Consider the following 17,237-nt stretch of genomic DNA (forward strand, 5'->3'; position numbering starts at 1 on the left):
AATTTAATTTAACTTGATTATTCAATGAATATGTTAAACAAAGTACACTTGTGCACATTTTAAATCCACCTGCATGGTGGCACAACAAATATCTTGAGTCAGTAAATAACTTCACCTTTTTCATGAAAAAATAAAATGTTACAGAAAGGATTTTGTATGAAAGTAAAGAAAATAACATAATATACAATTTTTCAGACAAAATGCATAATTATCTCCAAAAAAGAAGTGTGTAAGTCAAAGTCTCCAGTCGTGTGGTCAAATTGGGAGTTGCTATTTTAAGAACAGTGGAGCCAGAGAATATTTAGCTAAGTAAAAGTATAGAAACAGATAATGTATATTAACATGCCACTTAATCTTTGGTTGCAATAACTGCAACTATAATAAAATGGCATATAAGCTGTTATCCATTGACATCATGCGTCACCCGACGGTTATGGTCTACTTTTGAAGCTTGTACCAAACCTTCTTTCATTTGTAGTTTGTTTAGGTTTCCCTCTTAAAAAGAGAAATGCATACTCAGTTGGGTTAAGGTCTGAAACCTTCCAATTTTTCCACCAGTTGAAGTCCTTCGTTATGTTGGCAGTGTGTTATGGTTCACAACTAAGCTCCACCCAATTAGATTATACGCATTTCTCTGTAAATTTGAAAAGAAAATGTTTCAGTACACTTCAAAATTCATGGTGTTCTTCATATTTCTATTTTTTTCTCAACTGTACACCAGTGCTATGTGTTCATGAAGCTCCTAAACTTCCAATTAGTAGTCCAACATCTTAACCACTGAGCTACCACTCCCACATCTTAAAAACGAGTAAAAATATTAGGAGATATCAAGGTAAAATAATGACAACACTAGGTGCGTTTACATGGACACTTGTAATCCGATCATAACAGGACTAGAAGCACAATCAGATTAAAAAAGTGTCATGTAAACACGTCAATCGGATGGAATTTGCCACATCCGATTAAAATTTCAATCAGATGGTAAGGGGTGGTTTAAACCATTTTTAGTCCGATCGAGAGGACATGTGAACACTTAATCAGATGGAATATGTTCCTGGAACGTTCTGCGCATGTGCAATGACGCAAGAATGACGTTTGACGTACGGATGTTACGGCGGGAATCCTGTTTTTGTGGACTGTGCATCCTGTTTTTGTGGACATGTCAAAAGATCTAATCCGATTCTAATCACGTGTCATGTAAACGCGCATAACAATCTGATTACTTTATACCACGGTCATGTAAACGCTGCGATTGGATTCATCAATCTGAATTCAGTCCGATCTGATTAAAAAGTGTCTATGTAAACACACCTACTGTTCTTGAAAATTTATGGTGATGTAACTTCAACACTGAAATGGGCAGGGTTAAAAAAAAAAAAAAAAAAAAAAACAGTACTGCAGCAAGTACCTAGAAGGCCTCAGTTTTTAATCCCTATGAAGTTTAGCCATATTTACAGACCCTATTGTAACCCTACTGAGCTCCAACGCGGTACCTGAGATATTGTTTTAGCTGGATATAAGCTACTGAAGAGCTCCTTTATTATGATCCAGAGCTAGTCACTTAATTTAAACAACTAATCACTACAATCAAGTGTATCTTTCAACTATAACCTAAAGCTTGAAGAAATATACACATGCTTCCCTAATTAATAGCCCACCACCAAAGTATAATGCTAAAAAAAAGGCACCACACTGGCTTAGAAAGGGAGGCATTTTAAATACCAGATTGACCCAACATTAACACCAAGAATAAGACAAAAAGACTATGTGCCATTTCCCTCACCATTTTATAGAAAAGCATAACTGATTTGCATTCATGGCATGTGGCAGACACCCTTATACAGAGAGACTTGATCTTTATCCAATTTATATAACTGAGCACTTGAGTGTTAATGGCCTTGCTCAAACACCCAGTAGTGGCAGCTTCACCTAAAACATGACAAATAATTAAGCATCATGGCTTTATTTGAAATGAACTGTTCATTAAGGACTTTACAAAATCAAGTCTCAATTAGAAAAAGACAATGCATCAAAACCCATAATGGCCTCTATGAACACACAGGATATCAGTCGTTTTAATTTTCCTTCAGCTCATAGAGCCCAAAACACTGTATGTAGAGATTTAACCAAAGCTACAGGATTTTAATTCATTCAAAAAAGATTCAATAGTTGCAGGTTTGTGTGGCTAACTGTACATGTATTTCAGTGAAACTCATGCCAATCACAAAGACAAATGTGTGGAAGAAAACAAACCCTGAAAACTGTATGAAAGATAAGGGGTCAAAAGGCCCACCAAGAAAGGGAACAAAAAAGGCTGTACATAGAAAACTACCACATAAACTTCTTTAATGCCCAACTGATGTAAGGGCAAAAACGTACACAAAGCTTGCAGGAATTGAATATTAATAATTTGCCAAAATTATTAAAAAGAGAAAGCCTGAAAAATTGAAGCCCTGGGGATCACCGGCGAGTAGGCATAAGAAGCTGTGTAGCTTGCACCGACTCTGGAAAAAGATTGTGGTATGTTGGCAGAGGGACGTATGCTGCTTTGATCATTTTACCTGTGGAAAAAAAACATGAATTAAAAGTTGTAGTGTCATGTAAAATGCAATTGGTCATTTAGTGCCCTGCTGAATTACACAAAATAACACCAAGTCACAGTAAAATTATTTAGTAATGAGAATGCTTAAAGTACGTTTTAAGTAAATTTAGCACTTAATTTTACATTACACTTGCCTCCAAACCAGCGTCCATGTAATGCACTAACAGCAGCCATTGCAGCAGGGATGCTTGGGCACTTCACATATACATTTCCCTGTTTATTAAAAGAAAATAAAAATGGCATTAGGGTCAGGTTATTTATATTTACCTTTTAAAAACAATCTGGATCCCCCCCCCTAATATTCAGTTATTTAAAAAAAAAAAAAAAATTAAATAGGAAGACTGATACATAGATTTTTACTTTTATTCAAGATCCTATATCCTTCTGGCAAACTGAGTAAACATGACAAATGGCCATTACAGTTTGAAACACTGAAATAGTTTGAATACTTAACCATTTTATCAAACCATATTTATCAAAACACATGCAAACAATAAAATCCTGAACTATACATACAAAAACAAACAGTTTTGTGCTCTCCCTCAATCACAAATTCATTAGCTAACCCACCATGCAAGTAAAAGCTTTAATTTGCTACCCAGGCTCTTTTGGTTGCTCAGATATCTGACTAAGCTCTTGTACTTGACAACATTCAATAACATGGTTAGCAAATTAAGTGCATTAAAACAGACCAATTCTCCAGGATACCAGTTTGTGCCCATGACAAAAAAAAGAGCAAATGGCTGGGCAACATGAGCAGTGGTTTTCTCACAATCTAATTCATATCTCCACAATCCTTGCTAAACCTACTTTGGTGTATTACAACAATTTTATTAATTATTGCAGTGTTTCAATTTTGCATTGTGAGCTTCTACATCCCACAACTTCCATCTTGCTTTAACTTGCAACTGGAGTTGTTTAAACATGATTCCTCCATGAGCAATTCAGCAATGTATCTTGCATATGAACCTAAACCACAGAGACACCACTAGCCATTTCCGGTTTCACAATATTTTTTCTGAACATTGTTATAATAATAAGATCATATACCTCAGTAGATTTCTTGTCCACATATATATGAATCACTCCACCATGTTTGTTACATTCTTCAATTACATCATCTTGGATTTCAATATCCCATCCTGGTTCATTCTCCCTATGAAATGGACAAACATTAAATTTGACTGTAAGGCAATGTTCAAACATGTGGTAATCTTTTAATGTTTCCTACAACACTTACGAATTTGGATCAAACATGTTGGACAGCTGAAAGCAGTGGGTGGCAATTGGCTGAGATGGTAGATTAAGAGGTTGATTTGTGGGCACGTTAATATTGAAACTCAATCCAGGATTCATAGCCGCTAGAACACAAACAAAAATAATGTAAAAACCTTAATTAAATAACAGAGCATCAACAGATAATTTGAATCAATAAATACCTGTAGCTGCTGCCATTGCCACCATTGAGTTGCTCATCTGAAGAGCCTGCTGAGCAGCTGGGGGGATCTGCAGTCCAGTCCCTTAAAAAAAAAAAAAAAAAAAATTTCAAGCATTCTTAAATCAGCTGCTCCTTCAAAATCAATAAAAACTGCACAAATTTTTTTTTTACCTTCAGCCAGCCTAGCCATTAGCTGCAGCCTCCCAGTGGTGCCCAGGTCAATGCCAGTCCTTTCCAGTTCATCATTATCCAGAAAAGAGCTGGCTGTAGATGCATCAGTGCGCTCAGTTACATGGCCCACTTTCATTGGCCTGCCAGCCAGTTCAAAGCCATTTAGCTGTTCCAAGGCTTTCTTAGCACACTCCGCATCAGCAAACTTTATATGTTAAAAAAATAATAATAATTAATAAACATTTTTCTTGGTGACTCAATTATTTTCAGGTCTTGATAACTTTTCATTTTAGCCCGATATGCTTGAAATAGAAAATAGTATTAACGCACTGTGATAAAGCCATATCCCTTGGATCTCCCTGTTTCACTATCCATCATAAGCTGAATACTATCAATCTGTTAGGAAGACAAAACAACAGAAAAACAGGTTAAATTCAGATTTTTAATTAAACAAAGTGAATACCAAAGTTAGGCATACAATGGAGCCTTCACCCTTCCAAATGGTTCAAAGATCCCTCTGAGCATGTCCTCTGTGATGTTGAAATGCAGTGAACCAACATACAGCCTCATAGGCCCAGCACTGCCTTTTTGCAAGTTGTTGGCCATTGCAGCAGCTCTGTTTTTTTCAGCCTAAGAAGAACAAAAAAGGAAAAAAAAGAATGAACACCTCCAGATCAGAATAGCTCAAATCATCACAAATGTAATGTAAGTGTCTACTGGAGAAAAGATTCCTTTACCTGAGAAGCCTGAACAATGATTGGTACTCCAAGCAGCCTTTGCCCAGACAGACCAATTGCTAGAGGTACAGAGGTGGCTTCCACAAATTCAATGTAGGCAATTCCCTTGGACCTTCGGGAGTTTCTGTCAGAGATCATCCTCACATCCCTAACCTGTTAAATTAAGACATCAGTGTTAAAACAAGAGAAAATGAAATAATTAGAGCTAGTAGGAACAAGCTCACTAAAATACAGCTAAGCTACTGACTTTCCCCACAGCAGAGAAAAATTCCTCTAGGTCACGGGGCCGAATTCTGGCAGCAAGTTGCATGCAAAAAACTGTACGGGCATCCCTCTCCTCTGGTGTGAGGTTATCTATAGGCTGCCTGTAATGGAAGAAAAATAATTATAGTAAAATAAGAGTCATTAGAGTTCTTTTACATTGCTTAAGTTTCTATAATTAAAGCTTACCTGATAGGACTTTTGTCTCGTTTGAATGGGCTGCGGCTCCTAGACTTTCTCCGGCTACATGAAAAGACTTTCTGTTAGTGGTCTTACCAAAGGTTTGTACTTTTCGACTCATACACTGAACAGGCAACTACCCACACACAACAAAAATAGTATCATAGAAACCTTAGTTTGATGACAGGCAGTGGGCCAGTCTTCCCCCTGGAACCACCATTAAATTTCAGGCCAGAACTGTGATTTAAAAACAAGGTTTATCTCAGCAGCGACTACTATCGCTCTACTCCCAGTGGTCATCATGAAACTTTTTCATTGGATTTAATTGGTGACATCATGCCAAGTTTGACCATTTAACCATTTCACTGACAGCAAAGCTGGCATAATTACATATCCGAGTGCACAGGCATGAAGAAACATGGTTTTGAGAGACTGCTTTCAGAAGGTTTTTATAGATAAAATACTTTAAGGAAAACCAAAAAAAGAGGAATATTTAAATAATTTCAATGTGGCTATACACAGCAGACAAATGTATGGACTAACTGAAAGAAGGCATACATACAAGGCTGTTCTAAAGCGCCCTCCACGCTCCCTACTCCTGGAACGGCTGCGTCTTCTCTCTCTGCTCCGACTGCGTCTCCTGTCCCGGCTCCGGCTCCTCTTTCGTTCACGACTCCTATCCCGGCTCTTGCTCCTTTTGCGGTCTCGGCTCCTGCTTCTCTTTCTCTCCCTGCTCCTACTACGACTTCTGCTCTTCTTTTTCCTTTCATTTTGAAAGTTTATATTTGTCAATTTGAACATGTTTAACCCAATGTAATCTGCTGGCTCATGACTGCAATGTTATAGAAACACTTACAGCGATTTTCAATTTAATCCATTCAGGTCTCTAAAAGAATATATAAATTCTAATTCAGCACAATCACAATAATTATTTGTTTAAAATATGACAAATTAAGGCAGACTTACTTCTTGCTCCGTTCTTCATGCCCATTGGAACTTATGGACTTGGTCTCATCCTAAGCAGGGTCGATAGAAGAACATCATGAGGAGGACGGCGTAACATTGCAAGTCGTAAGGATAAGGGGGTGGGAACAAAAGAGAATATAATATAATAATTAAATATGTGTACTTTAAAAGATTTATGTGTAGGAGAGTGACAGAAAAGAGTCATTAGAACCACAAGGCTGACGTTTTCTTCCTTCCTTACTAATGGTTACATTTGCGTATCTGGTGCGGTCAATAGGTCAAGAACTAGTGCTATGCTGTGAATGTAATAATTGCATATTTAGTGATTTCATTCTTTTAGCAGCCTGAAAGGTTCTGTACCAAGGCTATCTGTGCCTATAAGACCCAAAGTGGCAACGCTAGCAGCCAGCCACTAAGTGAGCTCCTGTGGTGGATGCCATTCCAGTGATCTTCACCCCATTTGCCTTCGTGGATTGTAAGAGTTCGATGCCACCTCTGTCACACATCTCGCCCTGAAGCAAACAGGGATTCACACGGCTTAGTAATATCGAATCCGAAAGAACATCTAAAGCTGAGATGTTCTTTAATCTACCTAATAATGTGCATGAGTGTCTTAAAACAAAGTGGCCATTTGCATTCAGCAGAAAAGGTCTCTTTCAACTGAAAGCTTTTTGCAATATGCAGAGAGCCATCATATCCTTTTTCTGAGACCAATGAAATAACCACACATTGTTATATGAAGGTCAACTGCATGCATAAATTCTAATTACAATAAATTTCCCTTCAATATATCAACATTAATCAGTTTATTTCCAATCCCATGAAAAACATAAGAATTGCATGGAATAGCTTGTAATGCAAATCCATAATTGTAACAGTCAAAATTACATAAGACATGCAAATTTGAATGATCCTTCAATAACGACTTTAGTTTATACTGAATACCAAATATAAGGGTAGGTGCTAAAATTACCATGCATAGAAAAGCGTGACTAGTGTCCAAAGACTTCATACCAGCACTTAAGTTCATGTGCATCCTCTGCATTTATTTTGTCGGCACCAAAATCAATGAGCCTAAGTATTTTCAACCATGGGTACCACAGTACATCAATATATGGGGCAATTACTACCTTCATTTTTTTGACAGTTCACACTGGAATTCATGGGAGTAGAGGTGAGATATAGGCATGTCTACAAAAAGAGATAGATGGGCATTTATTCATTGAAACCACTATCATATAAACAAACATGGCATTTAACTGTAAAAAGGTACCGAAAACAAGGCGTAGATTGGACTGCAGTTTCAATAAATGTAATAGTTTATCACGCTTAACTAAATACCCACCTTTCTATATGGCGCCTCAAGCATGGCTTCGATGTCAAAGTCGTCGGCCATGATGGCGGAGATCTGCTAACAGAAAAAACGGCAAAATTACACGTGATAACAGCGTTCTCTTCCAAGACACATTTCACAGTCCAGTCACTTACTTATGACCACAAGGGGGGAAAAACACTACTTGTGCACATTTTCGCTCTGCGAGGAACTCTGACCTATAGCTATGTATGGCAGATTACTTAAGGTTTCTCTGACTAGAATAGCAAGCAGCTAATCCACAAAGGTATATTAGCCAAGAGGTTTGAAAACATTATATTACACCAACCTCTCTTAAAAAAACAGTTGTATAGAACATTTTCCTGATATTTAAGCCAGTTACCCAGAGTACAGTTAATAAACACTGCTAGCACACTGGAAAGGCCTCAATCGGCCTTTGGTATATAATATGTTGTTGGCAACATGCTAGCAACTAGCTAGATTATCGAACAAAACAATGCAAATGTCACACTTTATAGAAATCATTTCAGAATTTAAATGCTACAGTAGTTCATGGACAATGTACTGGCAAGTAATTAGTTAGTTAGCCTTTAACGTTACCTCTTCTTTCCGCCTTACCGTGTTAATGCGGCCTAATGGAATCCTCGTTTAAAACGACGGGCCTCTTCAGTATTGTTGTTACAGCCAAGAATTCTCTAAAGCCTCTACAAAGTACTCAAAACATGTATTTCGATACACGTTACTATTTTTAACAAACACTAATATGTGTACTAGAATATCGTGCTCTGCGTCAGCCTTTTCAGTAGGCTGTGGCGGCAAACTATTATGGCGCACGAGCGGTCCTTGTTGCATAAGAGACACTTCCAAACTAGTCCACAAGAGGGACTCGTGAGCACTGCGTCCCGAAGCTTGGGTGGGTTTAGATATGAGGAGGAGAAATAAATTTAATCCCGCCCACAACTACCTTGATTGGCTGTTGGACTGAAAGTCTGAATATCAAAGAAATACGTAAGCTCTGTGTTTTTCAGGGATTTTTGAAAGCAGCACGGAAGTTGGGTTCACCTGGTTACCCCGACAAAAAGACAATATGATTTTCCACTAGATTTTGGATAATTGCAGAAAATAAATAAATTATATAAAAACATTAGCGAGAAGTAAGTTATGCTACAAACGAACTACACCGAGGCACCACTCAGCATCTTTATTTAAAATACACGTTCCCTAAAAAGGTCCACTGAGCTCTTTTATGAATGAGTCTGAATTAATAAAAGGTTGAGTGGGAAAACTTTGCAAGAGCACGAGCACAAACACAACAAACCTGTAGTAGATTTCCGGTTCTACGTGATGACGTTTTTGTGACACAACGGCGTGATACGACAACCTCTGTAGTCGAGGGCAGTTCGGTTACATTGGAGGAAAAGGCACTACATGTTTTTTTATTTGAACTTATTACGGGGAGTTTGATGTGAGATATGATTATTCACATTCTAGTGACTATTCTTTGATTACATTTACACTTTATTTTTGTGTGTGTTTCCTGTTAAGATTTCGTTTGTCACTAAACGTTCGAGGCATTCAAAATATAGCTAAAAGAAAGGCAGTGTTCTTAAATTGTTAAGGGAATTGGCTTTTAATGTATATTCTGTTGTATCTGATACTGCTTTTTGGTCTAGTCAATGGGGAAATAAAGTTTTATTTAGCCATGGATCCAGCGGTAGTCTTGATGTTGAAAATATTTTTTCTTTTTGTTTAACATATATGGTTGCAATAAATTTAAACTGAATTAAAAGCTGTTTCATGAGGTATCCTCTGTCTTGTCAGACTTATACTAACCCTCGTATAAACTTGTCAGTTTATACCCAACAGATAATATTGTTGTAGATGGGGACTTCAGTGTTCAGTGTCCAGATGAGGTGAGATAACAGATAACAACCCAAAAGCAATTCCTCTCATCCTCAACCCAAAAGCAATTCCTCTCATCACACGATTTTTGTAATAGTCCATCACAGAACCACATATAGACAGACAACCACACACTAAGGGATATTGGAAATTTAATTCTGATTTACTTAATAAGAAAGATTTTGTGATAAAGTAAATGATTTAATTTAGGAATTTATGAACTATAGTCATTTCAATTCTCACAGAGCCAGATGGGAATATCATAAATTTTAAATTTGTGAATATTCTATTAATTACAGTAAAACTTTCTGAAGTGAGGAGATAGCAGGAACATAACATTATTTATACTTTTAACAAATACTGCAATAAAAGTGTATTAAGTGATGATGAAAAGAGCCAATTGATCTTACTGCAATCAGAGCTGGACAATTTTTACATTAAGAAAGCCAAAGGTGCATATATATGTTCAAAAGCTAAATGGATTGAAGAGGGCAAGAAAAGCATTTCTTACTTCTTGCACATAAAAAACCCCCAGCAATATATTTGTTATACTTTCATTACATAAGACAAGTTATCATCCAATTTTATTAGCCCTGTCAAATCTTAAGAGATAAATTAGATTATGTTTTTGATAAAAAAATTTCTTTATACATAAATTTGTTTTTTATATTCAGAAATGATTTCAAATATTTAATGCCCTAAGTAAAATCAAAATGCAATAAAACGATTTAATTTGTTTGTATTGTATAATTGATTGATTTATTTATTTTCTTTTGTAGTACTTTCATTTATAATGAACATCTGTTGTGTTGAGCCTTGTTTCTGTATTCTGAATTTGTATTCAATAAATATTAATAAATAAATAATAATAAAAAAAGACAACCTCTGTAGTACTATTTATTCACTTGTAAGCAACCGGCTTTTTCAAGATAATATGAAATCTGGAACACATACTTTGCAATATGATAAACAGATATAAACAGAGACATGGTGGACATCCATGTACCAAATATTGTGTGTTCTCCTTTACCAAGAAACGCTGCAGAGCAAGATTTGGCTTGGTATTTGATCCCAGCACTGAATGTCCACAATTCCTGGGAAGGGCAATCCCTTACTTATTCATTTCTGCATATAAAACCACTATTCACATGCTAAATTAAATGCTAAAATAGGAATTGCATAAATTCTTTAGTGCATTGCATGTCCATTGCACAGAACATCACATCTGTCATATTGAATACTGGCATTCTAATTTCTTCTTAAATATACATATGCCATGCGTCATTGCATGCTGATTTTGTTAAATTATTAATAATAATTTAATTAATAGATAGTATGAATTATGCATCATGTGAATGAATTTGTAATTATTTATTTTTTAATTTAAAAAAATCACTTTTCCTTCAATAGCTTCTAGGTCATGTGATCCTGTGACCCCAAACTAGTACCAAAATAATCTACTTGGAAACCCCCACAAGGTACACCTGTTGTTATACCAAGATGTGTCTGATTTTTATTTTAATGTTAATTTCATTAAGTCACTATGCTTTCACTAAGTCACTACTATGCTAATGGAATATGTATATTTAAGAAATTAGAATAACTGGGGAACATAGCCAGGTAAGTAACAAGTACCACATTTCAGTCGTACAGAAATTTGTCGATGGTCCCTAAAATACCGCTTCCGAGTGTCTGTATAACTAACTTCACCGCTGTAGAACACTGCATGTTGCCACAAATGACAGAAGAGATACTTGCGGTTTTAGACAAAGAAAATGCAGCTGTTTTTAGGTTTCTATGCTATAGAACGTTCTTTATTTAAAGTATAAATGAGGAAAGAAAATCAAGTCTAATTTTAAAAAGGTGTCTGACATTTTCATCACATAATTAAAAAACGATTTCATTTTCGTTTTTTTGTTTGTTTATAAAAAGAAACTTCAAATACCAAAAAGTACACGGACTAAATAACAAAACCGAAAACAAAACAACAAATTAGAAAACAAAATAACAAATCCAAAAACACAACAACAATTCAGACAAAACGGAAAAGTTAGGTATAGTTTGTGAATGGAATTCTTAACGCTGATTGGACGAGACATCTGTCACTCAAGCTATACGTGTGTGTGTGTGTGTGTGTGTGTGTGTGTGTATATAAGTAGGAAATTGTGTATGTAACTATTTCTTGCAATAGTGCAACTTTAAATCTTTTAAAGAAAACAACAAACATGTTTATAATAAAGTGGAATTCATTCAACGCTACTTTAAGGAAGGACGCTCATATGCCGTGATTTTGAATATACAGATAGTGTATCATGGCATAAAGATTAGTTTGCGATGCAGGAATGTTTCAAAGACCAAACTATTCCAGATTAAACGATGTAAGGAATGCAATAAGAGCAGAGCTGCGCTCATATACACGTGAACCAACTTTCTACTGCTACCGCCTGCTGTACTTCCATGTATCTTGAGTGACCAATTAAACCGTTTTGTCTGAATTATCGTTGTGTTTTTGGACTTGTTATTTTGTTTTCAGATTTATTATTGTATTTTTTGATTTGTTATTTGGTTTTAAGATTTGTTATTTTGTTTTGCACTTATCGGCCACCGTAGAAAAAACATATAATTGTATATAAAACATAATGCATATTGCTGTTTTACACCAAGAACACTTAGAACTGAGCTCTGAGTTTATAATGCAAGTACACAGATTACAATACTTTGATGATCCAAAAACATAAAAGTAATTCATTTGAAACTTGTTCTTCTATTGTAAATAAGTGCTTCTTAGAAATTCTTGTGTCAATCAGCAGCTATATGGTGCGTAAAGTGATGGGAGGAAGCGTTAGGAAGTTAATAATGTTTTAAATAGTTGTTAATTGAATGTATTTTTATACATATTTATCAATTTGCTTCAGAAGAGATTAACTGGTTTACCTGAGTTGCCCAGATTTAATTTTTTTTTAAATTTTAATCCCTAATAATCCCCCGGTAATCATAAATGTGTTTCTGTATTTGATTCTTACAGCACCCAACCTAAGGAATTGTTGCTGTGTTTCTATATCTTTGGGATGCCTACAAAAAGAATAACTATGTAATTGAAAATAATTTTTTATTAAAATCTAGTAATGGGGTTCACCTTTGTGTTACTAAAACATGGTTTTGGTTTTTTGAAGGCATATTATTATGAACCACAAAGTGGACAAAATCACTTTATGATTGGAGTGAAACAGGGATGCAGCCTAGTCCCAACACTGTTCAGCATCATGTTCTCTGCCATGCCAACTAATGCCTTCAGAGAGAGTAATGTAGCAATTGGCATCAAATATTGCACTGATGGAAAAAGGTACAACCTCGGATGATTACAAGCAAAAACCAAGGTTGTTTAGCATTGAACCAACCAACCAAACCAAAGTAATGCATCAGCCAGCCCCAGGTAAAATGCTAAGCCTAACATCACTGTAATTGGCCAGAGACAGCACAAGAACAGTGAAAGCAAGTGCAAGAGCTACAGCAGACTGCATGCCAATGTGTGGAACAGAAGAGGCATTAGTCTACAGACAAAGCTGAAGGTGTACTGTGCAGTCGTTCTTCTCACCTTGCTTTATGCTAGTGAAACATGGACAGTGTACAATGGCATGCCAAGAAACTAAATCTTTTCCACACCGCCAGCCTCAGAAAATATCTTGCCATCAAATGGCAAGATAACGCCCCTGACACAGAGGTCCTCATCCATGCCAACCTTCCCAGCATCCATGCCATCTTGGTGCAGTTACAGCTTAGAAAGACAGGCCACATAGTTTCCACTGTCTACCAAAAAGACCAAAAACTACTGCAGAGCAAGTGTTCCCAAGGATGCCTGAGGCCAGAAAAAATGCTTTAAGGACACTCTGACGGGCTCTCTGAAGGACTTTAACATAAACCATGACTACTGGTATGGGACTGCATGGACGGGACAAGCTGGTGCTCCACCATTGACAAAGGCACAGTTCTGTGTTAGGACATCTGTGCGCAGATGGCTGATGAAAATTTCTTCCATGAAGGCCTATAGGTTACCTGGGGGGAAGTCTTCCCATGAATCCAATCATCCAATCTGTCCTCTTCGACTCATTTCACCTCATGGATGTACAGAAAGGACTTGAAGGCTACAGCAAAACACTTAGCTATACAGTGCACCTGGGAAAGTGGACGGATGTCAGACTGGGGAAGAGTATGGCAGAACATTTTTACTTCATCTAAAAATCCCAATCACCAACTGATTCTATATAATTTTTGTCACAGAACTTATTGAACCCCACTCAAAAAACATGGCATCGACTTTAGTCCCTTCTGTGATAAATGTTTTACCAACAACTCAGATCCTTTTTTCATATGATGTGGGAATGTGAAAAAGTTAAAAAATTTTGGAATGAGGTGTGTATTATCATATAAAAAATAATTGAATATCCTATACCAGTGAACCCCTCTATATTATTACTGTGATGATTCTCCGTTGAATTTCTCTAAGCTACAAAAAACTGTTTGGCTAGCCGGCTTCAGTGCATCACTGGCTTCCACTACATAGCCTGGATCTGTACAGGTAGTTGATACAACATCGGGACATTATAATGCTGGAAATCTCCACGGTTTGGGTGAACAATCTGGACTACAGCTACTGAGAAGATCTCCAAGTATATTGCACAAAACAACGATCATGACTCAGAATGAATTCCTTAATGCTGTAAAATTTCTCATTTTTGATTGCTGTAAATTATGTTTTATGATTCCGTTGGCTTTGGTTTTCTGTTAACTCTTCTATCTATTAGCTACCCCATTTTAAAGAGACCACAGAGGGAGGGGGCGGGGGGCATTGAATTTTTATGTGTTATGTTGTTATTTCAGTTTGTATATTGTTGTTAATAAAATAATAATAATAACATTAAAAAAATGTTCTGTTATTACCATAACATAACTTTGACCTTCGTTAATTCGTTCATTAAAAAAAAGGAAAAGGAAAAAAATATATGGGAGACTGTTAACCTTATCTGCTGTATGTACTATTTACCTCAGCACTTTGTGCCACCAGGTTAAGGGATGTTTGCACATGCATGGGTGGTCATAAGGTGAGCGTAGAGATTTTGATGGGAATTAAATATTTGTGTGTATAAGGAAACGCAGCTGTGTGCCCAAATAAAATTAAGCTAATGTTGTTAAAGTCATGTCTATTTCGTTTATCAATTTTTTCCTCTTTTGATAGTCTTTATGCTGTTCTCGTTTGTTGTGGTTGGGAGCTGGGCTTAGGAGAATGGCACTGTGTTTAGGTACACATGTTAGCAGGCACAAGATACAGGTGAAACCTGCACTGGACCCACTCCAGTTTGATTACCAGCCTCATGTGGATGTCGACGATGCTGTCATCTATGTGTTGCAGTGTGATCACTCCTACTTGGATGGTACTGTGAGGATCAAATTTTTGATTTTTGCAGTGACTTCAACACCATCCAACAATTCCTGCTGAGAAGCTGCTTAGACATAATGAGTTTGAGTGTCAGCATCTTGAACCTGTACAAATCAGAGTACGATTCAGCATGCACAGGTCTAAAATTGGATGCAGCCAATAGGGTACTAGGAATTATTGACTGTAAAAACCTGAATCTCTCTCTGGAAGGGAAAAATATTATATAGTCCCTTTGTCCAGGAGAGACCGCAATTCCTGCTGGAGGAATGACGCTTGCTCTGTGCCGGTGATATTAAGTGACAGGTCTTGGAAAAGGGGGAGGGGGCAGGAGGCAAATTGGATTTTGTACCCTTTCTTTATGGTATCTAAAACCCATTGATACATCTTTACAAGGGGGACCCGGTTAATGACACTAGCCTTCCTGTCCTGTCTCAAAGAGCTAGACTGAGACCAAGGGCAACTGGAAGAAGGCTCTGGCTCCTGGCTGCGAGCAATTAATTCCCTAACTGCTGCCCACTGGCATTTCTCCTCCTAATACATGACGATGGTACTGACAGCATTGCCAAACAGACCCTAGGGAGATATCGGATCATCTAGGAGGAAGGCCTTATCTTTGTCTTTAACTCCTATAAGGTTGAGCCACAGATGCCTCTCTGTGACAATTAATACAGCCATGAAATGACTAATGGTAACGTCTGCTTTGTGGCATGGAGGGCCAGGTCTGTGGCTCGGTTGAGTTCTGACACTGCCTCAGGTTTAAGACCCTTGCTGCAGTCTAGGTCTTTAAGCAGATTGGCCTGGTACACCTGCAAAACCACCATGGTGTGCCGAGCTGTACCGGCCTGAGCTCACACAGCTTTGATGGCAGCGAGGGCTTTCTCCACACTGCTGAAGAAGAAGAGCGATAGCTAGCAAGCCTTTCTTCAACCCTAGGTAGTGTGCATACCCGTGCTCACTGAGGCCCATCAGTGAGGCCACACCACTGAGGTAGTGTGCATACCCGTGGCTCACTGAGCAATTAGAGGAGGCAGAGGTAAACAAGTGAGCCAAGAATGGGCTTTTCTAGTACCTACAAACCTCGGTGTGGAGGTCAGGAAAAAAGGGGAGCTTTCTGTGTGGAGGTAGTACATGGCCTGATGGAGTGATGTGGCGTAGATGCCCTTATTTGGTCTTGCTGGCACACTCTGCTTTGTCACATGACCTTCTTAAGCCAATAGATTTGGGTGTTTCCATTCTGCACAGAGGTTTTCCACAAAGAGGCGTTACCATCGAGCCATGTTGCAGCGTCCACCAAATCAGGTGGCTATTTAAATTGTCTGGCTAATATAATAAGTATTTAATTTCATAATAAGTATTTAATTTTAATTATAGTGTCATGCAAGGTTATATTTGGGTTTCAGGAAAAAAAAATCTCAACTATACCCTGAATTATAAAATGACCCACATATCATAGAGGCACAAGCATAAAATGGTTTCGGGCATACAGAAGGGCATATGAAATCATAATGACAAAATTCCTGAGCAAGTACTGTATTTAAGATTTAGAATAGTGTAAATTGTGTAAGATATTTTCATACGGCCAAAAACAGCTGTTTGACTGGAATTTCCATTATATTTTACACACGTCATAAACAATTGTTGACACATTTGTATATTTCATTGTCAGTTTCATTGTCAAGATGCTTTTGTTTCACAATTGTCAGAGAAAATTCATTTCAGAAGCCAGGGGGTCTCAGTTGCATATTGGTATGTCTGAATTATCTGGGGGAAAGATTGACATTGAAGTGAAGAATTTTTTTCCATTAGCCAGACAAAATCAATGCTCATAGTTTCCAGGGAGCAGGCAATCCCCTCCCCAAATACACTAGTGCCAGGAACTGAGTGGAAAGTGCTGACCCAAGCATGATCCTTCTGAAAATAATTTCTTACATTTTACAGGTGATATAGAAGTCTGATGTGAACTGTACAGATGTGAACAATACTTATTCAGAAGCTGTACAAGTGTAATTACACCATGTTAGCTTTTTGGTGGCTAAGTTAGGAAACACCCTAGTGGATAGAAAGAAGGACACTGCTATGGATATTGACTTTAACCATTGTTCCCTAGTGACCTGTTTGTCACAGTTCAATAGACCAAACAATGCAGTGACAACACACAACAGCCCAAGCACAGTTGCCAAAAAGCATTGTTGTATTATGATAGCCCCATTAGA

The 17,237-nt window shown here is 37.3% G+C and overlaps 1 protein-coding gene across 5 annotated transcripts; it reads right to left on the reverse strand.

The window, feature by feature from the left end:
* Positions 1–1,947: 1,947 nt before the first annotated feature.
* On the reverse strand, positions 1,948–8,577 carry rbm39a (RNA binding motif protein 39a). 5 transcript variants are annotated; one of them, XM_058373501.1, is made up of 17 exons: positions 8,307–8,575; positions 7,701–7,763; positions 7,486–7,546; positions 6,356–6,405; positions 5,952–6,152; positions 5,561–5,626; positions 5,399–5,452; positions 5,196–5,313; positions 4,949–5,101; positions 4,704–4,841; positions 4,542–4,607; positions 4,212–4,416; positions 4,042–4,122; positions 3,843–3,963; positions 3,653–3,758; positions 2,737–2,815; positions 1,948–2,561 (listed from the first exon to the last, which is right to left on the reverse strand). In XM_058373501.1, the coding sequence occupies exons 3-17, from the start codon at positions 7,489–7,491 to the stop codon at positions 2,461–2,463; spliced, it is 1,545 nt and encodes a 514-aa protein (XP_058229484.1). In that variant the 5' UTR covers positions 7,492–7,546; positions 7,701–7,763; positions 8,307–8,575; the 3' UTR covers positions 1,948–2,460. The 5 variants fall into 5 exon arrangements, with proteins under 5 accessions (XP_058229484.1, XP_058229485.1, XP_058229482.1 ...); XM_058373502.1 differs by having other exon boundaries at positions 7,701–7,766; XM_058373499.1 differs by lacking the exon at positions 7,486–7,546 and having other exon boundaries at positions 7,701–7,766; positions 8,307–8,576.
* Positions 8,578–17,237: the final 8,660 nt, after the last annotated feature.

This window comes from Hemibagrus wyckioides, linkage group LG21, assembly GCF_019097595.1.
Source record: "Hemibagrus wyckioides isolate EC202008001 linkage group LG21, SWU_Hwy_1.0, whole genome shotgun sequence".
Classification (NCBI taxonomy): domain Eukaryota; kingdom Metazoa; phylum Chordata; class Actinopteri; order Siluriformes; family Bagridae; genus Hemibagrus; species Hemibagrus wyckioides.